The sequence below is a fragment of the Maniola jurtina genome, chromosome 5, assembly GCF_905333055.1.
Source record: "Maniola jurtina chromosome 5, ilManJurt1.1, whole genome shotgun sequence".
Taxonomy (NCBI): Eukaryota; Metazoa; Arthropoda; class Insecta; order Lepidoptera; family Nymphalidae; genus Maniola; species Maniola jurtina.
In genome coordinates, this window is record NC_060033.1 from 8,119,037 (window position 1) to 8,138,572 (window position 19,536).

The following is a 19,536-nucleotide window of genomic DNA, read 5'->3' on the forward strand; positions in this document are numbered from 1 at the left end:
AACCATTGTATCTAAATAAATAACTGTACTGTGCCTTCGGTGACAGAATCGCTTGGCTGATTTAAAAAAAATGAGCAACTCTATACTAGCGGCACGCTATGATGGCCGGTTTGACACATTACAATAGTGATGTGGAATGTCAATTTATTCTCGAACAAAAAACAATTAAGTTTTGTTTTTGTACCTGATTAAATAGGTTTAATAAAACAAAAATGTATATGTTTATTTAATTTATTTGAACGAACTGAATATATGAACGAAAATGAATATACATACTTTATATGCACACAAGAAACATATGAATACAAAAGATACCAAAAAAGGTGCCACAAAAGGCCATAATTAATCAGATTCGTCCATACTACTATTTTCACTGTCGTCACTGCTATCATCACATACATTAATAATTATATGTTCGTTTTCTATAATATTATCTATTTTCACATCTCTTTCATAATCTTCCCTTATTAATTTAACAGTTCTATTCACAACCTTTTCCCAGTCTCCTTTAGTCACATGTTCACAAGCTTCTTCTAATAATTTTAGCATTTTTTTTGTGGTAAATGGGGGTTCTGTATTGTGTCTTGCAGCATATCCCTTAATTTGAGCCCACACCAACTCAATCGCATTATACTCACAATGGTAAGGCGGTAACCGTATAACTCTGTGCCCATGTTCTAATGCTATTTCGTCAATGACGTATCGGATCTTGGTTGGTTTGTTTTCTTTTAAAAGACGTACTAATTCCGCTTTTAACATATTCATGTTTGCATCTACGCCATTTTTACGAAGCCATGCGACGATATCAGCTTTCTTTTGGGATTGGGCAGGTGGCTTGTCAATTTGCATCGAGTGGTATGGGGCGTTGTCCATAATTATAATAGATGGTTCAGGGAGGCTACACAACATTGAGGTAAACCATTCAGTAAACTTTTCTCCATTCATGTCTTCATGATAGTCTCCAGTGGTTTTTGACGCAAAAGCCATGAGAGAACCTTCGACAAACCCGTTGATGGTTCCGGCGTGACAAATTATAAGTCGCGATCCTTTTCCTACAGGAACTTTGGAAGTAGATGCTGCTGTGTCATCGTTCCAAGAACGGCCTACAGTATGGTTAGCATTAAGCCATGTTTCATCCAAGAACACAACATTTTGCCAATTTTTGATTTCTTTCACTTGCCGTAAAAAAGTATACCTTGCCATCGCTATATCAAATCTTTCCATCAATATTTTGCGTTTGTTACATTTTTTGTATCGAAATCCAATGGTCTTCAAAATCTTCGTTAAAGAACTTTCCCCACCGAAGAATAATCCAGCTTCCTTCAGTGAATGCACCAACTTTTTTCTTGTTGGATACTCCTTCTGTAAATAGTAGCCGTAAACATGTCTTCGGATAGCATCGGCATCAAAGCTATCGATGCCTACGACTGGTTTTGCTCGTTTTCTCTTTTTTGGTGTGTGAAGTTTATTTTCTTCTGTGCCAGTCTCGCCATATTTTTTTTTAGTTATCCGTCTAACAGTTCGTTGTCCAATATTAAGCGCATCAGCTACGCGTTCAACCACTGACGTTATAGGTAAAATTGGCCCTCCATTTTGAGCTTCACGATCGAAATAGTTACGAAGGCGTATTACGAACTCACGTGTCTGACTATTTAGAACAGTTCTCTGCGTACGTTCGGTCATATCGACGAAATCCACAACAAAGGGCTTGAACAGAGTCCAAATTAACGAGCAAGGGTCAACAGTAATGCAGTATCAATATTTGAAATCCAAAGCCAGGTCAAAACTATATCACAATCGCATTGCACTGACAGTTTATACTTTTCGAAGCAACGTCAATTCGAAACTGCTTTGTTTTGCATTGAGCATTGACGCGAGTTTGCCGGAGGTAGTAGTTGTGCTAGCCAGCGATCCTATGTGACGATCGTATTAGATTCCATTTTTAAAAATTTATTGATATTTTTTTGCGATTTCAGAGGTTTGTCCACATAGTGAAAATTGTTCATATTCACAAGTACATTCACCCCTTAAATGGTGCAAACTGATTTTTCTACACTTGTATACATTTAAGAAATCAATTTAATAAATAAATTTTGAGTCCTAAACCTAAAACTACATTCGATAAAATTTATGAATCTCTGCACATCACTATCGTCAATAAAGTAATACAATTATTTCCTTCAAAGTCGTTATCAATTAATACGGAACTTCATGAGCGGACAAACGTCAAACCGGCCATCATAGCGTGCCGCTAGTTTAGTCAGGCGGAAAAAGAAAATAAAATACATTTTGTTGTTTCATTTTTTAATTTTCTATTCATTACATGCCACCAAAGTGCAATCAAAAGTTGAATTTGCTATAATCCACTTTTTTTAGCGGATTAAAGCAAATTAAGCGTTTGATTGTTTGTATATCATAGACTTCCGCAAAGTAACGCCTGATTCTATACAATATGATACAATATTATTTTGACAAATCGTTCAATACAATATATTAGGTAGGGTATAACGAATATAATATTATCGTTGTTTTGACGACAGTATTTTGTAGTTTTGAATCACGGCGTCGGAACGAAATTGTTTCAATGCAAAAATATAATGCTAAAAATATGACGACTTTAAAATCGTCGAAAGTCGACGAATAATACGATACGAATAGTACGCTGATAATAGAGAAGTACCGTCGCGACGGTTTATTTACGACAATATATTATTCGTAAACGTGTTGGGTATAATTCATAGGCTTTCTTCTACCCCCGCGAGTTTCAGTCGAGGTCTGCTTGCGTTTGGAGTAGAAGTTTAGCTAAAGCGTGCCTGGCACCTAGCTGAAGGTCTGGGAAGCCGCGATCACGCTCTCTGAACAAGCACGCTACACGGGCTTCGCTTGCAGGGTCCGTGGTTGCGTTGTGAGGGGGTGCTACAGGGTTGCAGGGGGTGCAAGGCTCAGCCCGGGGAGGCAACAGTAGAGCAGGTTCAGGCGCGCGGATACAACGCAACGGGGACGCGGCCAAAATATCTGCCGCTGCCACGTCTTTGGGCCCGCCATTTGTACGCCACGACTCTAAGCCTAGAATATGAAAACAGTTTGAATTATTAATTACTTAAAATATTTTTGGTGGTTACATAGAAGAAATCTATGCTACCCGGAGGAACTATGCTATGTATAGAACTTTTAGATATTTCGACTTTGTAGAGCGTCATCGTCATCTCTGTCATTTCTATGTCCAGTTTTGCCTGTCTCGACGACAGAGACAAAGCTCTATGAAACCGTTATCTCGTTCTAAAGTTCAATGTGTAATCTTTCCTGCCGGGTAGGTCAAGAAATCTAGCTTCCTGGTCAATTCGTGGATATTTAATTACCCATCAAACCATCCCTCATCATAATGACATCATACAATAATGACCTGCAATATAATCCTGCCTGTAGAAAGATATGATCAGCGGCGCGGCGGCGGTCGGGAAGCGGCCCGTGTTCTGCGTAGGCTTGACGCCGGCCGCGTCCACGAACAGCGGGTTCGCGAACTGAGCGAACCGCGCGAACGGCAGCGGCAGGAACCACTGCTCGCCGCGAATCGTGTTCATTCGGACCTGTATCACACAAATTTTATAAAGGCGAAAGAGTGTGTGTATGTTCTTCGATGTATGTGTGATTTTGTATGAAAATCAAGATCTTTTGATCTTGATTTTCTTTGGGCTGGCTGTAGGCTTTTAAAAGTACTGTGGGAACTCTTTGATTTTTCGGGATATAAGCGATGTACTAAATGTCTAAACCAGTAAAACAGATGGTCCGTGAAAAGGTAAAACAGATCCAATCCACGTAGGCTAGAAACCTAGAGAACTTCGGAAATATTTTGGTTCAGGAGATTATGGTGCAGACTCATGATCCGTACTTACTTTTAATATGATACATACCCTATTTAGAAAGTCCTCAGTAAACTCCATATAAGGGATAGACAGGAGTAACAACGCGTCACGCTGTAACTTCGGCACTGCGGTATTCAAGGCTATTCGAGCCGCATGCTTCTGTATCTCCGTCTCACTCCAAACACGTCCTTCTCCCCAAGGCACAGGCAAATCCGGAGCCTCTAGTATGTCTATCTGCGAGTTACGGTATTTCTCCGTAAAATTCTTCACCGTATTGCGCATGACTTGCAGTGTTGAGTTATCCGTTTTACGTATTGCTTGCAATGTCGAATTGTCCGCATTCTTCGGCAACTCGATTCTGGGGACTATTACCTGTGGATAAAATGTATTTCACTATACCCTATTTGCGAAATGAAGTTAATACATATAGCGCTCTTTCTGATCGGCTCTATCATTTGTATGGATGCGTAACAGAGAGAGCACTATACTGAATTATCTGCGGAATGAAGTTAGTGTAGCGCTCTCTCTGTTTGGGTCTATCATTTGTATGGATGCGTAACAGAGAGAGCACTATACTGACTTATCCGGGGAAAGAAGTTAATATAGCGCTCTCTCTGTTTGGCTCTATCATTTGTATGGATGCGTAACAGAGAGAGCACTATACTTACTTATCCGTGGAATGAAGTTAGTATAGCGCGTTCTCTGTTTTTGTATGGGAATAGGTAGAGAGAGCGCTATATTAACTTTATCTACTCTGTGGCGCGCTATATCGCGTTTAGGTAATACACTTACAACGATGAGCGCGGTGTTGGTATCCTTCTGCAGACAGACTGTGTGGTATCTGTGCAGGAACTCGCTCGCCGTGGCCGCGTGCTCTACTGGCAGGGGCAGTAGGAGCGTGACGCGCGCGCTCTCAGTGACGTAACGCGCGGGCGCAAGCCTGGTCGCGCCTAATGCTCGCGCGGCTTCCACTTGGACCAATGCTCCTCGAGGATTTGTTGTACCATCAGCCTGCCATACAAGAAGTATTCTCAGATAAAAATGGTTATGTATGGAACACTTCGCAGCGTCTGCTAGCGAACGGCGAAACAAGTGACGATGAAGGTTCACCATCTTGGATTTGAAAATGGACCTTGAAAATTACTCTGATACAGATTTCAAATTTTACTTATCAGGTTTTGGTTGAACTTGCATGAGCACAAGTTTTGCTCTTATTCAGGCCGAGATCTACCTATTAGAGAGTATACTTTGACTTGACTCAGACTTAACTTATTTCAGTTAAAACGAGACAGATTATGTCAGCGATATGTATCTTTAGTCAGAATTCGCTCTGTAGATCTCAGCCTCAGGGGGGACTGTTAAATTATTATTATTAATCAGATTTGAATGAAATGCCTAACAACCTATGAAATGTATTCTCGATTAGTGGCGTTTTGGTATGAAAACTTAAGGTTATGGGTCCTTAAAAATGTGTACCTTTCGCGCAGGTAACCTCAACAACAGCCGGTACCGCAAGGCCACCGGAGGCTCCCAGCACCACGCGCCCTCTTCCAGCGTAATATCCTTGGGTGATATTTTAGTAACAACTCCTGTTTCTTCCGCGTCTGCGACTGTGCTCCATCTATTTGCTGCCCATGCGCGAACCTCTTCCAATATTAACTAGAAATACAATTGTTTAATCCAAACTAGCTCTCCTGTACCAAATTTTGTCAAAATAGATTAAACGGATAGGTTGTAAAAGTAATAGATAGACAGATACACTTTCGCATTTATAATATTAGTATGGATTTAATTAAAATCTAAACCATGCATTTGTGGTGAAGTTTTTTAACAGAAGGAGGTTTTAGTTTGCGAACTTTAACCATGTTCGAAATGTTCTAATTGTTACTCACATGAACTGCTTCTTTGTACGCGCTGGTGAGTGGAGCTACGACGCGATGGTCGTCCGGCATGAACGCGTGCGTCGCGTTGAAACGCGTCCAGCGTAAATGGTCAAACCTTATAACAATAATTTAAAAAGTTTTCAAAAAACTTGACTGCCGTTTGCACTGCACCTTTTCTATTTTTGGCAAAAAAGGTTTTTTTTTTAAACTAAAAACCATTTTTGACCAAACAATCTTGAATCTGGACTCTCTCAGGGTGAGGTGCGGTTACAGGGAAAGGGTGACGCGTACAAATAACGCTGTTTCCGTCATCTGTGGAAACATTTTAGGTTCCACCCATCAACAAGTTATCGCTTCGGTGATAAGACGTTTACCTCGAAGGTGGTCTGGGCGTAGCTAAGCCAACATCATTTCTGAGCGCGGCGGGCCACGACGCGTTCCGGTACCCGCGCGGATGGCGCCGCGCGCTAAGCGCCGCCTGTCCTCGCTCGCGTGCTATGCTCATTTGAGCGCGCTCTAGGTATACCTGCATAAAACGAGAAATATAAACACCAGTGGCAGACAAACAGAAACATTTACAGTTTGACCATGAATTAAAATTAGTGGCAAATATAGGACAATAGCTCGGAATAAAGGTGGAAGGAATCTTAAACCTTATAATTTATATCTTTAACTTTATCAATATGATGAAACATAAAAAGTAAATGTCAAATATTTTCCCGTAGGAACGTTGTTAATCGAAAAGTGCGCCTTTGGTTTCCCCTGAGCCAATCAAACTGGCAGCATTGCCACACTGAATGGACATGGACCTTTGTGCCAGGTAGGAGCACGGATTGCAGCCCTTTTTCTTTAGACGTCGGCCCATGTCATGCACGACACTCTTCGCCTCCTTGCCCAAACGGCCCATTATCGCCAGCACCAGTGGGATTTTCAGGGATGGGGCGGGGCGTATTTTTTATTGCTTTTGTTTTTATATATTTAAGTCACAAGATTCCCTCAAAAAAAAAAATTGTCCTGCACATGTATAAACAATATTTTGCTTATAAACTGCTATTAAAATGCGTAAGCGTAATTCTGTGGCATTAGTTTTTCTGAGGCATTAACTGCATGTAAATCTGTCATTATAGTGCGCAAACGTCAAATCACGAAGTTTTAGCCTGAATACTAAACAACTGATTTACGCACAGTTATCTTCAAAGTTACACTAGAGGGTCAATTTATTTCATGGATTTTACAATTTCGGAAACAAGTGGTTCATCAAAAGTAGTAATTACGCACCCTTGAGATATAAGCAAGTAGTTGATGGAAGTGACTGGGCTCTATAGCTGGTTGTACCACCACAGCATCGGCCAATTCAGGAGTCAGGACACCGCCCACGCCGTTGCCGGCTGTGTTCACATACACTGACACATAACTCTCTCCCTGCAAACAGGACAAAAAATCTTGACTTGAGAGGTTTAACTATGCAGCTAAACTGACTGCATACAGGCACAGTTGATTGTGGACGAACTTGTGATCCTACATAATAATATGTGAGTATATGTAAGCCAATTTTACATTTACGCATTCGTTTTCTGAAGTTGCAACATGGCAATTTGCGCAGGTCATAGACTAAGGAAAAAATGTACAAGCCTGGCTGAGATCTGTTTTTATATAATGTGCAGTCATAAGTTTCGTGTTTAGATTGGGTTACTTATTTTGCGCCCACTTAATCAAGTATTATTCGTACTTTCAGACGAATCTTGAAAATAGCTTCGCAACAAGTTTTGCGAATGTTGCAATGCAGTCAAACTTATTTCATTGAGTTGTGTCATATCAAATCCATCATCAAAGATTTCTTACTTGTAATTTCTTTTGAAGCACATGACGATTTTGAATGATCAAGTTAATGAAAGCCACAAGTCATTCTACCAAGTGTGTGGTGCACTTTATTTTTAACTGCAGAAGTGCAAAAGTAAGTTTTACTCGTCAAATGAAAATGTTTTTACCCATTTTTTGAAACAAAAAATATGTACCAGTTTTAGAGCTTTGTCATAGTGATATAGTGATAACTATAACCAATGTAAAATTCTGTGTTCTGATAATGATAATGGTACAATCTAGTAATACTTAAGGTTACATTATACTGGCATCTGATAAAAGTATAATTATTTTGTATAATGATAATACCTATCATTCTGAAAGGAGATGCAGTGCGCTGGTACTACTATGTGTCTTCTTTCAGACCTGTCTTGTGTGAGATGATGATGACGCTAAAATGACTATGTAAGAACTGAAAGGTTCTCCAATTTTTATTTTAGAAATACCTATCTATATAATATAGCTGACAAGTTGAGTAATGAGACTACATAATGCAGTATTGCTTACTTGTACTTCACTGACGCAGGATAGATGCGCAGCGTGTAAGACACAGCGACCAAGATTCTCATGATGGTGTGGAGAATATGAGTTTCTCACACACCAGTCCAGTTCTCCATGCACCGCACGGAGAACCGAGTTCGACAACAATATACCACCCTCTGGTACAAACAAATTGAAATCATTACTAAATGCTAGATTCATCATGCAGAAAACTTATCATTAACAAGACTAACAATAAAATTCGAAAGTGTGTCTTTCTGTCAGTCACATTTTTACAGGCCATCTGCTTACCCAATGTGGTTCCCAGTTAGCTTCCATCCCAGCGTTGGACATAATATGCTACTTTTTGCCCCAGAAAATCAAAGAGTGCCAACAAGATAAATATAATATATAATATAATAGGATAAAAATAATTCAGTGTTTGAAACACTGAATTATTTTTTCCCAGGAAATTAAAGAGCTCCCACAGAATTTTGAAAACCTACACAGACGAAGTCACAAGCATCATCTAATTTTCTAAAGAAAAATCATAATGCTATTTTTTACTGACTTGCAAATAAATTGCACTACTTCAGCATAGTCAGCAAACACCACTTCAAAAAACCAGAACTAATATACAGTCAGCTATTTTACTTGAATCATGCATTTAATTAGATGAATGCTTATTAGAATTTAGTAATGATTAAGGATTATAAAAATTATGAAAATAAATTAAAATAATAATGTCATACCTAAAGTACAATACTGTGTATCATCATTTGCTACAGTGCCCATGTAGATGTCTTGACTAACACTCAGTTTGGATACCAGTTCTGTTAAACGCCGTGAATTCACAAATGACATGTCCGACACCAGAAAGAAGAAATCATATTCCTCTAAGTAATTATCTGCAAGGTACTTGAGGGCATGGAATGGTTTGAGCATTTCTCTCGTGTCTGTGAAGCCAACTACATTGGCACGACCAGGGGCTTCCTGCAATGCACTGGCGGTTATAAAGAATCGTAAGGCGGGTTGTAAACGTGCTGCGGTGCGATTAAGTGCTGCTGCTCGTGTTTCTAGCACTTCCTCTGAGCTTAAGACACCTGTAGAGAAACAAATACAAGAGATTAAAATGGTATATACAAATATAATAAGAAAATATAATTGCTTAATCCAAGTAAATCTGAAATCCTTCCCTAGTTTTTGTAATATTTAAATGCTTGTTGAAGAGGAATACAATAAATTGTACTGAAATAAAATTAAATAAACTCTTCTACCTCTACAAATATATCCTGATATAATATGATACATTTCACCAATTATGATATTTAGGACAGAAATAGCATGCGTCCCGGGGATGGACATAAGCTACTATTTCCTGGAAAGTGGAGCTCTGAAAGTAAAGCATTATTAAATAGCTAAATCCCAAAATATGCAATCATTTATTTCGTACACAGATAGCTTGCTGTCAGGGAAAGGCAAGTTTTCACCTTGGAAAATCAAAGGGTTTTCATTGGATTAAAAAAAATATCTAAACTAACACAAAGTCACGAGCATCATCTAATCTAAAATAAAACTATCATAATCCTATTATTAAAGCTCTAGGAACAATAACAGATGTGGTTATTACACAGTAATTAACTGGACTATAGACATATAGAAATTAGGCATTTAGGCAATCGCGTTCCAACTTAAACCTATTGCTTTCCATTAGCCATAATTATTTTGTTGTGCTTTGTATGTGTTTTTTCTGTACTAATTTTGTGGTGTACAGTAAAAGTATATTCATTAATTCATCGTTGTGACTTGTAAAGCTTGGAAAAAAGGTTTTTAAACGTTCTCACCTGTAAGCAGTCCACTCCGCATGCCAAGCTCAGTGCTGTAATACCGTGGTCTTTGAACACTACGTCCAGGTTGGCTCCTCGATCCCAAAGGTCGTTCTTCACGTTGAGGTTCATACTCATCGGGTGCTGCAACCGTCATCGTATCGCAAGCAGCGACCTCCTCCTCCAGCGGTACCGTCACTAAGGCAAGCCATAGCCCTATTCCCAAACCCACTAGGAAGTAGGAATTATGTTTCACTTGAGACACAACGTATCGCGACAACATTTTACGTGTGATTTAACGTATCAAATAAACTTGACCGCCCAGAGTCCACGTAATCAGATTAGGCATGTATAAAGAATTGTTGTAGATTTTAAAGATAAGCGTAGGTATCTAACCCAATAAATAAACCTTAGCTAATTTTTTTAATTACTTAGAACACTAACTACACAGTACACAGTCATATAATGTAACTTGTAAGCAATGGTAAGCTGTAAGCAAGCCAAAACCAACTTAATATTTTGACCACAGACCACGAAGATTTTGACGTTTTTTTGACACTCAAAATTAGAATTGACATCATGACATTTGATGCATTTGACATAAAATAATGTTACCATAATAAATGCATCTTAAAACTTAAATACGTGATGTTATTCAGTTGTTTCATTGTGAATGAGTTAATGAACCAGTTCCTACTTTGTACTTTATTATTTTAAATCCACGTAACTAGGTACATAGGAAGGTACATAGGTCTAGTTTTTATACAATACACACATAACCAGTACCTATATTAGTAACTAACTAGGTAGTTAGCACAGAGTACATTGAATATAGGGGTATAGAGTTAACACTGAGAATTATTGGATAGCGCCATCTAGCGATATACGACGACACTAAAGCCGAGCAATTCACGCTCCTCAGGGTATTTTTTTAAAGAAAATATTCCCCAAAGTAATTTCCAAAAGTCAAAATCATAATCTGATTTTGACTTTTAGAAATTACTTTGGAGACAATGTAATTTGAATTCTTTAGGCAAATAAAACAACGATTTAGCGATTAGATGGTTTTTTATGTTTTCTTTTATTAAATACATTCAATGCCAACATTTTAATTATATCACCTTCGTCTAAATCTAATCTGGTACCATTAATTATTTTATTTACGTCTCTGCACCAGTTAAAAAGAAAAAAATTGCACGATAATTCGTATATTATATCCACTGTCTGTGCTTTATGTATTTCACAATTGAAAAAATCAAAATCGACCTCTGTATATAAATAAGTTTTTATGAGTGCTTTTATATTGGGACTCATAGGTTTATTTTTAATAATATGTGTAATTAAATCCTGAATTCTTGAAAAAAGAATAATTAATTTATTACTGGGATAAGTTAAAAAAGTCTTTCCTTTTTTATATTCTCTTAATTTTAAAAAATCTGCTGTATTATTGGGGTCATATAAACATTGTATGCATTTTTTACAATTTTTGAAGATTTTTGCTTTTGCTTTTTTTAATAAATAGCCAGTTACAAACTGTAAAGTTGCTAATACTCTAGGATTTTTTTTTTTTTCTTCATATTGAACATATATTGTATCATCTATATCTTCAATCATATCTGTGTAGATGGGCTCACTTTCTGATTTATCAAACAAGGTCTCCATTGAGTTAAAAATAGTCTGACAATTGTCTTCCTCACAGTTGGAGCCAGGCGAGTGCTGTCCACTTAAATTGTTAATTAGTAATGCAGCAAAGGACGATTCGAAGCCAGCTACAGTTGGGTTAGTGTTTCTACACCCATGGCTACGAATCGTCCCAAAGAAATTTTCTAATGGATCCTGATTCAAATGCCGCATCCACACAGATTTTATATTGAATTCGTTAAATAATTTTTGGATGAGGTATTCAACATTATTTACAGTTCGTAACCAATTGTTGACTGTGGGAACTGTGACAAGCTTATCTAATGACTTATCATTATTTTTACTGATAAATTTCATCGTGCTTAGAACTTTTTTGGCATTTGACCAAACGGTACCATGGTCAGATTTAGGCGTCACAGGCAACAACAAATTTTTCCCACTCTTCTTTTTCGAGTTACTGAAGCTACCGTTTAATGAGTCGAATAGTTCGTCGAAAAACAATAGAACGTCCGCAGTCTGTGTACATTCAGCTGGCAATATATTCCGTTCTGAAAAAAAAGAATAATATTTAGAGGTCCAGCCTAGCTAGAAATACACAGAAATTCCTAACAAATTAATGAAAAGTTTGTATCATCCCTGCAGTGTGGCTTAAAAGAATACAAGTATGGTAAGTGCTATAAGACCTACTTACCTGCCAAATTTTATGATTCTAGGTCAACGGGACGTACCTTATAGGTTTTCTTAACAGACACGACGGACGGACGGACAGACAGACAGACTGACAGACAGACAGACAGATAGATAGACAGACAGACAACAAAGTGATCCTATAAGGGTTCCGTTTTTCCTTTTGAGGTACGGAACCCTAAAAACACACAACTCTGAACAGTTAGAGGTGTGTACCCGGGATTGAACCCCCAAACCTCTGATTAGGAGGTGGACATCCTAACCACTAGACTATCACAGCTTCTCTTATTATTATTGTATAATTACCTCTAGAAGTGGATGGGAATGCAGGATCTAAAAAAACATTTTCAGGCCTGTTTGTGATGTCAATCAGTGGGACTCTGGCAATTTCAGAATCTGTAAAATAATAAAAGTTATAATGATATTATGGCTGTATTAAAATTTATAAAGCTCATTTCAGACTATGGAATATAATATATATTACACTCCTGTCAAAATTCCCAACATTCGTACCAATTTCAGGAATAGCAAATCATTACTTTTTTCACGGTATAGGAATATTATAAAAAGTTGGTAAATTAAAAGATTATATTATGGCTATTTGACAAAAAGTTTCCTCTTATTATTAATCATGATCAATACATCACTGACTCACTACAGAGCATAGGTCTCCTCTCAGATTAAGAAGGGTTTAAGCCATAGTCCACCAAGCTGGCTAAGTGCAAATTGGCAGACTTTACATATCTTTGAGAACATTATGGAGAACTCTCACGCATGCATGTTTTTTCACGATGTTTTCTTTCACCGTTAAAGCAAGTGATTATCAATTACTTAATAAAGGCGAGTCAGACTCGCGCACTGAGGGTTCCATACTCAGGTATTTTTCCGACATTTTGCACAATAGAACAAAAACTATTTTGCATAAAAATAAATGAAAATCTGTTTGAGAATATACAGGTAAAGTTTTTTCATATGATACCCCACTTGGTATAGTTATCTTACTTTGAAAATTTAATATTTTTTTCTGTGATGCAACCACAAAACGGTTTTCGGATTTATTCCTTTACTTGTGCTATAAGACCTACTTACCTGCCAAATTTTATGATTCTAGGTCAACGGGACGTACCTTATAGGTTTTCTTAACAGACACGACGGACGGACGGACAGACAGACAGACTGACAGACAGACAGATAGATAGACAGACAGACAACAAAGTGATCCTATAAGGGTTCCGTTTTTCCTTTTGAGGTACGGAACCCTAAAAACACACAACTCTGAACAGTTAGAGGTGTGTACCCGGGAATGAACCCCCAAACCTCTGATTAGGAGGTGGACATCCTAACCACTAGACTATCACAGCTTCTCTTATTATTATTGTATAATTACCTCTAGAAGTGGATGGGAATGCAGGATCTAAAGAAACATTTTCAGGCCTGTTTGTGATGTCAATCAGTGGGACTCTGGCCATTTCAGAATCTGTAAAATAATAAAAACTATAATGATATTATGGCTGTATTAAATTTGTAATTTGTAATTAAAAAGCTCATTTCAGACTATGGAATATAATATATATTACACTCCGGTCAAAATTTCCAACATTCGTAGCAATGTTTAGCTCTACGCGAATTATTGTACCGTTGAATGTCTATTTTGACAGGACTGTAATATATATTTTAAATACCGTAGTCTGAAATGAGCTTTATAATTACTGGTAATATGCTTAATTCAAAGTCTTAATTAAAATGCATGGAAAAGAATAAAAAATAACTATATTTACATTCATTGTGACTCAAACTGATTTAAGGCAGTTTCTCTATTTCTAATTTGTACTGCTGGAGCTTGAAAGGTGAGTTTTCTGATATTATGATAGCGAAGACATGTCTACCCACCTGGCAAGAGCAAAGTGGGAATGGCCCCAGGGCTCAATCTTCTAGTCCACGTCAAATATTTCAATTCAAAATGAGAATGGCATACTCGTCGGTTCCGATACACATAGTTAGGATCCAATGATGTATCTAGTCCAACAGCTCGAGTCCACGCAAGATACCGATCCATTTCTTTTTCAGGATTGGGAAATGAATGAAGAACCGTATCATCTTTGCCTGAAAAATTTTTTGTGAGAATAGACCACACACTTATGTTGCATAATTATTCATCATCATCAATCCATACTAATATTATAAATGCGAAAGTGTGTCTGTCTGTCCGTCTGTCTGTCTGCTACCTTTTCACGGCCCAACAGTTTAACCGATACTGACGAAATTTGGTATAGGGTTAGCTTATATCCCGGGGACGGACATAGGCTACTTTTTATCCCGGAAAATCAAAGAGATCCCACGGGATTCCTAAAACCCCATCCGCTTAGTATGAAATTTGGTACTGAGATAGTTTGCGTCCCTGTAACTGACATAGGCAACTTTTTATCCCGGAAACTCAAACAGTTCCCAAGGGATCTTATAATCCTAAATCCACGCTGACGAAGTCGCGGGCATCCTCTAGTCACTAATATATCAAACGTTTCATAAAGATCGTGAGGAAGTCTGCATGAGAGTTTTTAGCATTGATACGAAGGCGACGACGACTTATCTTTGCTAAGTATTGAATAATAATCTATAAGTTGATTACTTACGAGTTTTACCGCATCTCGGCACACAACAACCTCTCTCAGAAGCCGCCATAGTCCAAATCGTTAGGCAAATCTGTGTCCAGGGGTTTGCGCGTAAGTCCAGTGAGAAAAGCGAAGCCTTCGGAGTCCAAGGAGCAAGCAAAGTCGTAGAATTAATCATAAAAACACAAATGGAGCACATTCACGGATCACAAAAGGAAACAGAATGGCGGCAAAATGGCGGGGGAAACGCGTAATTGACGTTTGACGAGTCATTATGAGAGACCCAAATAATTCTGTGGAATGACCGAATAATTACCAAAATAGCGCCATCTACTGCAAATTGGACGAACTATTTTTCTCTAAGAAAAAAGATTTGTATAGGCTGTTAGGACACTGGTAGTTAGTTATAGTTACCTATTGATAAAAAAAAGTGATAAACAGACTCAAAACCAACAACTGTGCTTTAACCGAAAATTTTGTCTAGAATCTAGATAAATTAAGAACCAGTATAGTTAGTTACCTAACTATATGAATTTGTACTTTTTCCTACATATAAATCCTCCTCCTCATACCGAGTCAGTGACTCATATTATAACCTATCTCAATGCCTATCTCTTTGTGCAATCATTGCAAACCATAGCTGCTTATGCTATTTATTGTTGGAAAAATCTGGCAACCCAGAAAACGTTAATTCGCTAAAAATAAAATTAGTAAATCTAATGAAAAATGGCGGTAAATTTAAAAAAAAGGGCGTTTAGTGTAGGCTCAATCCCTATGTACGTACCTAAATTATTTAGGAACAAACTACGGGAATAAAGGTATGTGATAACTTTTAAAATATTATTTTCGTAGGATGGCGGTTGGTATTAATGACACCTAAGGAGATATGTACCAGATTATGTAGAACCTAAGTAGCCGTGAATCGAGGTGGCTCGCCAAATACGTACATAAACACAAAATAGACGTAACTAGGTATTCGAAGAATTTTTACTGGGTAAATTGGCTTAAAATTCCTTGTAAGCAACTTGAAACTTAATAATAATAATTAAATCGAAGATGATCTAACCGCAGCAGCGCGACTTGAGATTTTATCCTCTGTTAGATATTGTAGGTAGGTATCTTCCTTAGTAACTTTACTAAGGGAAAAGCCCCACGTGAAGCAACAATGATGTCGGCCATGCACTATACATGTTACTGTGTACTACTTGATTTATGTAGATGATACTAAATGATTTATGTTTTGTTTGTGTTATCGATGATTGTGTCCTAAGGCGCAAAGCACACTGGAAGAGCCGAGGCGCGGCGCCCGCGCGCGTTTCTCTTTCTTGATAACCACTCAAACTTAGATTTATTTACTGCATAAAGGCCGATCGCGCGCGGTAATCTGAATAATATATTCTCCTACTGAGAGTCTAGGTACCTACCTACATAAACAGGAAAGTGGAAACCTAGGTACATGTACATGCAAAGCTTCTAGACGCAGGCGTCAGTCATTCAGTTTCGACTTTTTTTTCCCTTCGGGGGGGAGGAAGAAATTCTTACGGACTTCTGCCTGCTGGCAGGGTGTGTCCGACTTGCACGGACTAAAATAACCTCTCCATGTCTTCCAAGGTGAGCACGAAGTAGTCTTCGTGCTGACCTCCTAAACTATCTTCTTCTTCTTTTTTTCTCTCTCTCTTCCTTCTTATCATTATAGCCCTCAGCATTTGACTATATCGTTGCCAGGCGTCTTCGCCCGACAGCATATGCGCGCTCTCCGCGTCGTCGGACGATCCTAGCGCTTCTTCGGCTTTTACCTATACCTATAATACTTATCTATACTAATAAATAAAATTGGAGTGTCTGTCTGTAATTTCGAAATAACTACCTCATATTAAGCTCATATGGTTATTTGAACGATACCAACACTGAATCACACGTTTTTAAAATTTTTGTCTGTCTGTCTGTCTGTCTGTCTGTCTGTCTGTCTGTCTGTCTGTTTGAAAAGGCTAATCTTTGGAACGGCTGAACCGATTTTGACGGGATTTTCACAGACAAGTAGAGGATTGACCAGGGCGTAAAATAGGCTACTTTTTTAACCGACTTTCGAAAAGGGAGTTGTGTTTTTCTACCTATGTACACCGAAATCTCCGAGATTTCTGAACCGATTTGCGTCATTTCTTTTTTAATCGATAGAGGAACTTTGCGACATTGTTTCATAAAAAATTTGGAGTCCAACTCTTCAATCCTGATGCTGCAGGGGATCTGACCAATCCACGCGGGCGAAGCTGCGGGCATCAGCTAGTTATTAATAAAGTGCTTAAGTACTAACTTTATTACTACACTGTGAGACGCGAAACCTAAACCAATCGTTGCTAAACATTTGTTCATGTTACAATTTCAACGCTATATTTAGCAACATATAATATAGGCATATATCGTATTCGTTACTTCGTCATCTGGAGATACCGATAGATTGGTAGGTCTGTACCTTTCTGTTCATTATCAGGCACCTGGAATTTCTTCCCATCTAGGTACCTTGACTAAAATTCGTATCTACCTCAGAAGGCATATTACAATATTAAATCTATGAATAACCATCATGACTCTGCTCTGCCTCCATGCTATGATAGCAGCTTACATCAAATGCTAAAATTAGGATACATTTTGTGATATTAGCGATAAAGAAGTGAGGCTAAACTCTAACAATTGCGTATTGGGATGCCCGCAATACTCTCATTCCAATCACGTATAACTAGCGCCGTGAAGTATAAATTCGCACGTGAAGTAGGGTGGGTGGACCGGATTCCGTCCAAGTGGAGTTGCAAAGTTTGACAGGATGACAATATATTTTCTTGTAAAAACATAAAACGATTGTTAGAATATAAACTTATAAACCTACCGTGATTGTTTCTGCATACCACTATTTTTTTGCTCCGCACAACATGTCCACGCTTGCTCGTTGTAAGCTAAAAACTTGTTTGCACTGTTTTGAAAAATCTTACGCGTAGTAATTTTTTTTAAATTACTCTGTGTATTGTAATGATGTTTAAGTAGGGACATAGATCCATGTTTTTTGAAAAAGTGTTGTAATAATATTCTATTTTCAAGCATTATGTAACAGTAGTCGGTTAGGTGGACGCCAATTATCCTGTCCGGTAATAGGGTCACCGACCCTACTTACGTGCGAATTCATTATTTTATATCATCCATTTTTAACTGCGGATAGGTAGGTATGTTCAGTTTTCCTTGTTTTTAAAATATGTAGTAAGGAATCTTAAAAGGGCGGAAATCAATAAAATCTAAATTTTTATTCAGTGTTAATGCAAAACTATGCCATTAGTATAATTGAGGATTGTACGTAATTGTACGTAATGTTTTTAAAGTCAAATACATAACTACATACGTAGCATACGCAGTAGGAAAATATTAATAGTAACATGCATGTAGTTAGTACCTAACTTAGTAAAGTTTTCCTTATCGCGCTGGGAGTTACCAAATTCGAGACTTGTCTGGTCATCCGCCGCACCGGGTAGGTAGGAAGATAATATTTTTCACCGCCTGTGATGATAGTAGTTAATAGCATTGAACTATATTTTAATAGTAATTTTGCTTGAGTTCTTGAACCAGTCATCAAATACATGGATTTACATCGCTGCCAGTCATGTACTGAAATTGAACCATACCAACAATGAGAAGAGCAGCTCGATTGCGGTAGAATGACAGCTACAATATCACGATCGCAATCACCTCTGATTGGTTGACGTTCGCTCATTATAACTGGCTACCAATACATCGTTGCAACAAGAATAGCATAGCCTATAACAATAATTGCGATTGTAATAATGATTGATGCAGGTTTTACGGAATCGAGCTACAGATTTGTCTAGCGGGATGAAGAGTCAGCTGATTCAACTTGGAAATGGAGACGCCTCGAACCAGTCGTCATGCTCGATATAAGTTATAATGATCGCAAAACAAGTACCTCGTCCAATCTGAAGTTGCAACATTGTACTTAGTCTACACAGGCTATAGAGAGGGTAAAATACAAGCTCAGCTCACATCTGCTTTTATAAACGTACAAGTAGGTACGTCTCGTGTTTTGATTGGACAACCTACTTTTAAGTAGTTGTTTTACAAACAATCTCGGGGTCGTAATTGGTCAAAGTGGGAGCCTCGGTGCATTTTTTGAAACCACCGAAATTGACCCTCAATAATTATATCCATCCATCAGCCTGTATGCGTCCACTGCTGGACATAGGCCTTTCCAAGAGCGCGCCACCAAACACGGTCCTCCGCCTTCCTCATCCACCCGCTCCCCGCCACCTTCTTCAGGTCATCGGTCCAGCGGGCAGGAGGTCGTCCCACACTGCGCTTACCGGTACGCGGTAATTATATGCACAGAAAGAATTCTTCTCGACCTCTGCCCCAAGGAGTCAAGGACCAAATATCTTTGGAGAGGTTTCCTCCCCACAAACAAAAAAATAGAAATAGATAATAATATGTACTGAATATTATAAATCAAAAAGTCCTTTCGCCGAGATTTTCTATCGGTTTTCGCTAATTTCAGGTATTGAGTCATAGTGACCTTATGTTTAGACAGGATATTCCCAGAGCGTCTTTTCCTAATCGTCGGGGTAAGAGTTGGTTGTATGCCAGAGGATAATATTATACTGGAACTTACCTCAAGCTTTAAAAGTTGTGCATG

The 19,536-nt window shown here is 38.2% G+C and overlaps 2 protein-coding genes across 2 annotated transcripts; both read right to left on the bottom strand.

Moving 5' to 3' along the window:
• Positions 1-2,698: 2,698 nt before the first annotated feature.
• On the bottom strand, positions 2,699-10,396 carry LOC123865641 (chondroitin sulfate synthase 2). The gene is made up of 11 exons (XM_045906803.1): positions 9,931-10,396; positions 8,839-9,189; positions 8,114-8,265; positions 7,025-7,168; positions 6,121-6,272; positions 5,756-5,861; positions 5,340-5,522; positions 4,656-4,874; positions 3,912-4,235; positions 3,404-3,587; positions 2,699-3,066 (listed from the first exon to the last, which is right to left on the bottom strand). The coding sequence occupies exons 1-11, from the start codon at positions 10,193-10,195 to the stop codon at positions 2,765-2,767; spliced, it is 2,382 nt and encodes a 793-aa protein (XP_045762759.1). The 5' UTR covers positions 10,196-10,396; the 3' UTR covers positions 2,699-2,764.
• Positions 10,397-12,425: 2,029 nt separating this feature from the next.
• Positions 12,426-15,239, bottom strand: LOC123865644. Its single transcript, XM_045906810.1, has 4 exons — positions 14,871-15,239; positions 14,131-14,343; positions 13,628-13,717; positions 12,426-12,636 (listed from the first exon to the last, which is right to left on the bottom strand). Exons 1-4 carry the CDS (start codon positions 15,046-15,048, stop codon positions 12,506-12,508), a joined length of 612 nt encoding a protein of 203 aa, XP_045762766.1. The 5' UTR covers positions 15,049-15,239; the 3' UTR covers positions 12,426-12,505.
• Between the last annotated feature and the right edge of the window lie 4,297 nt (positions 15,240-19,536).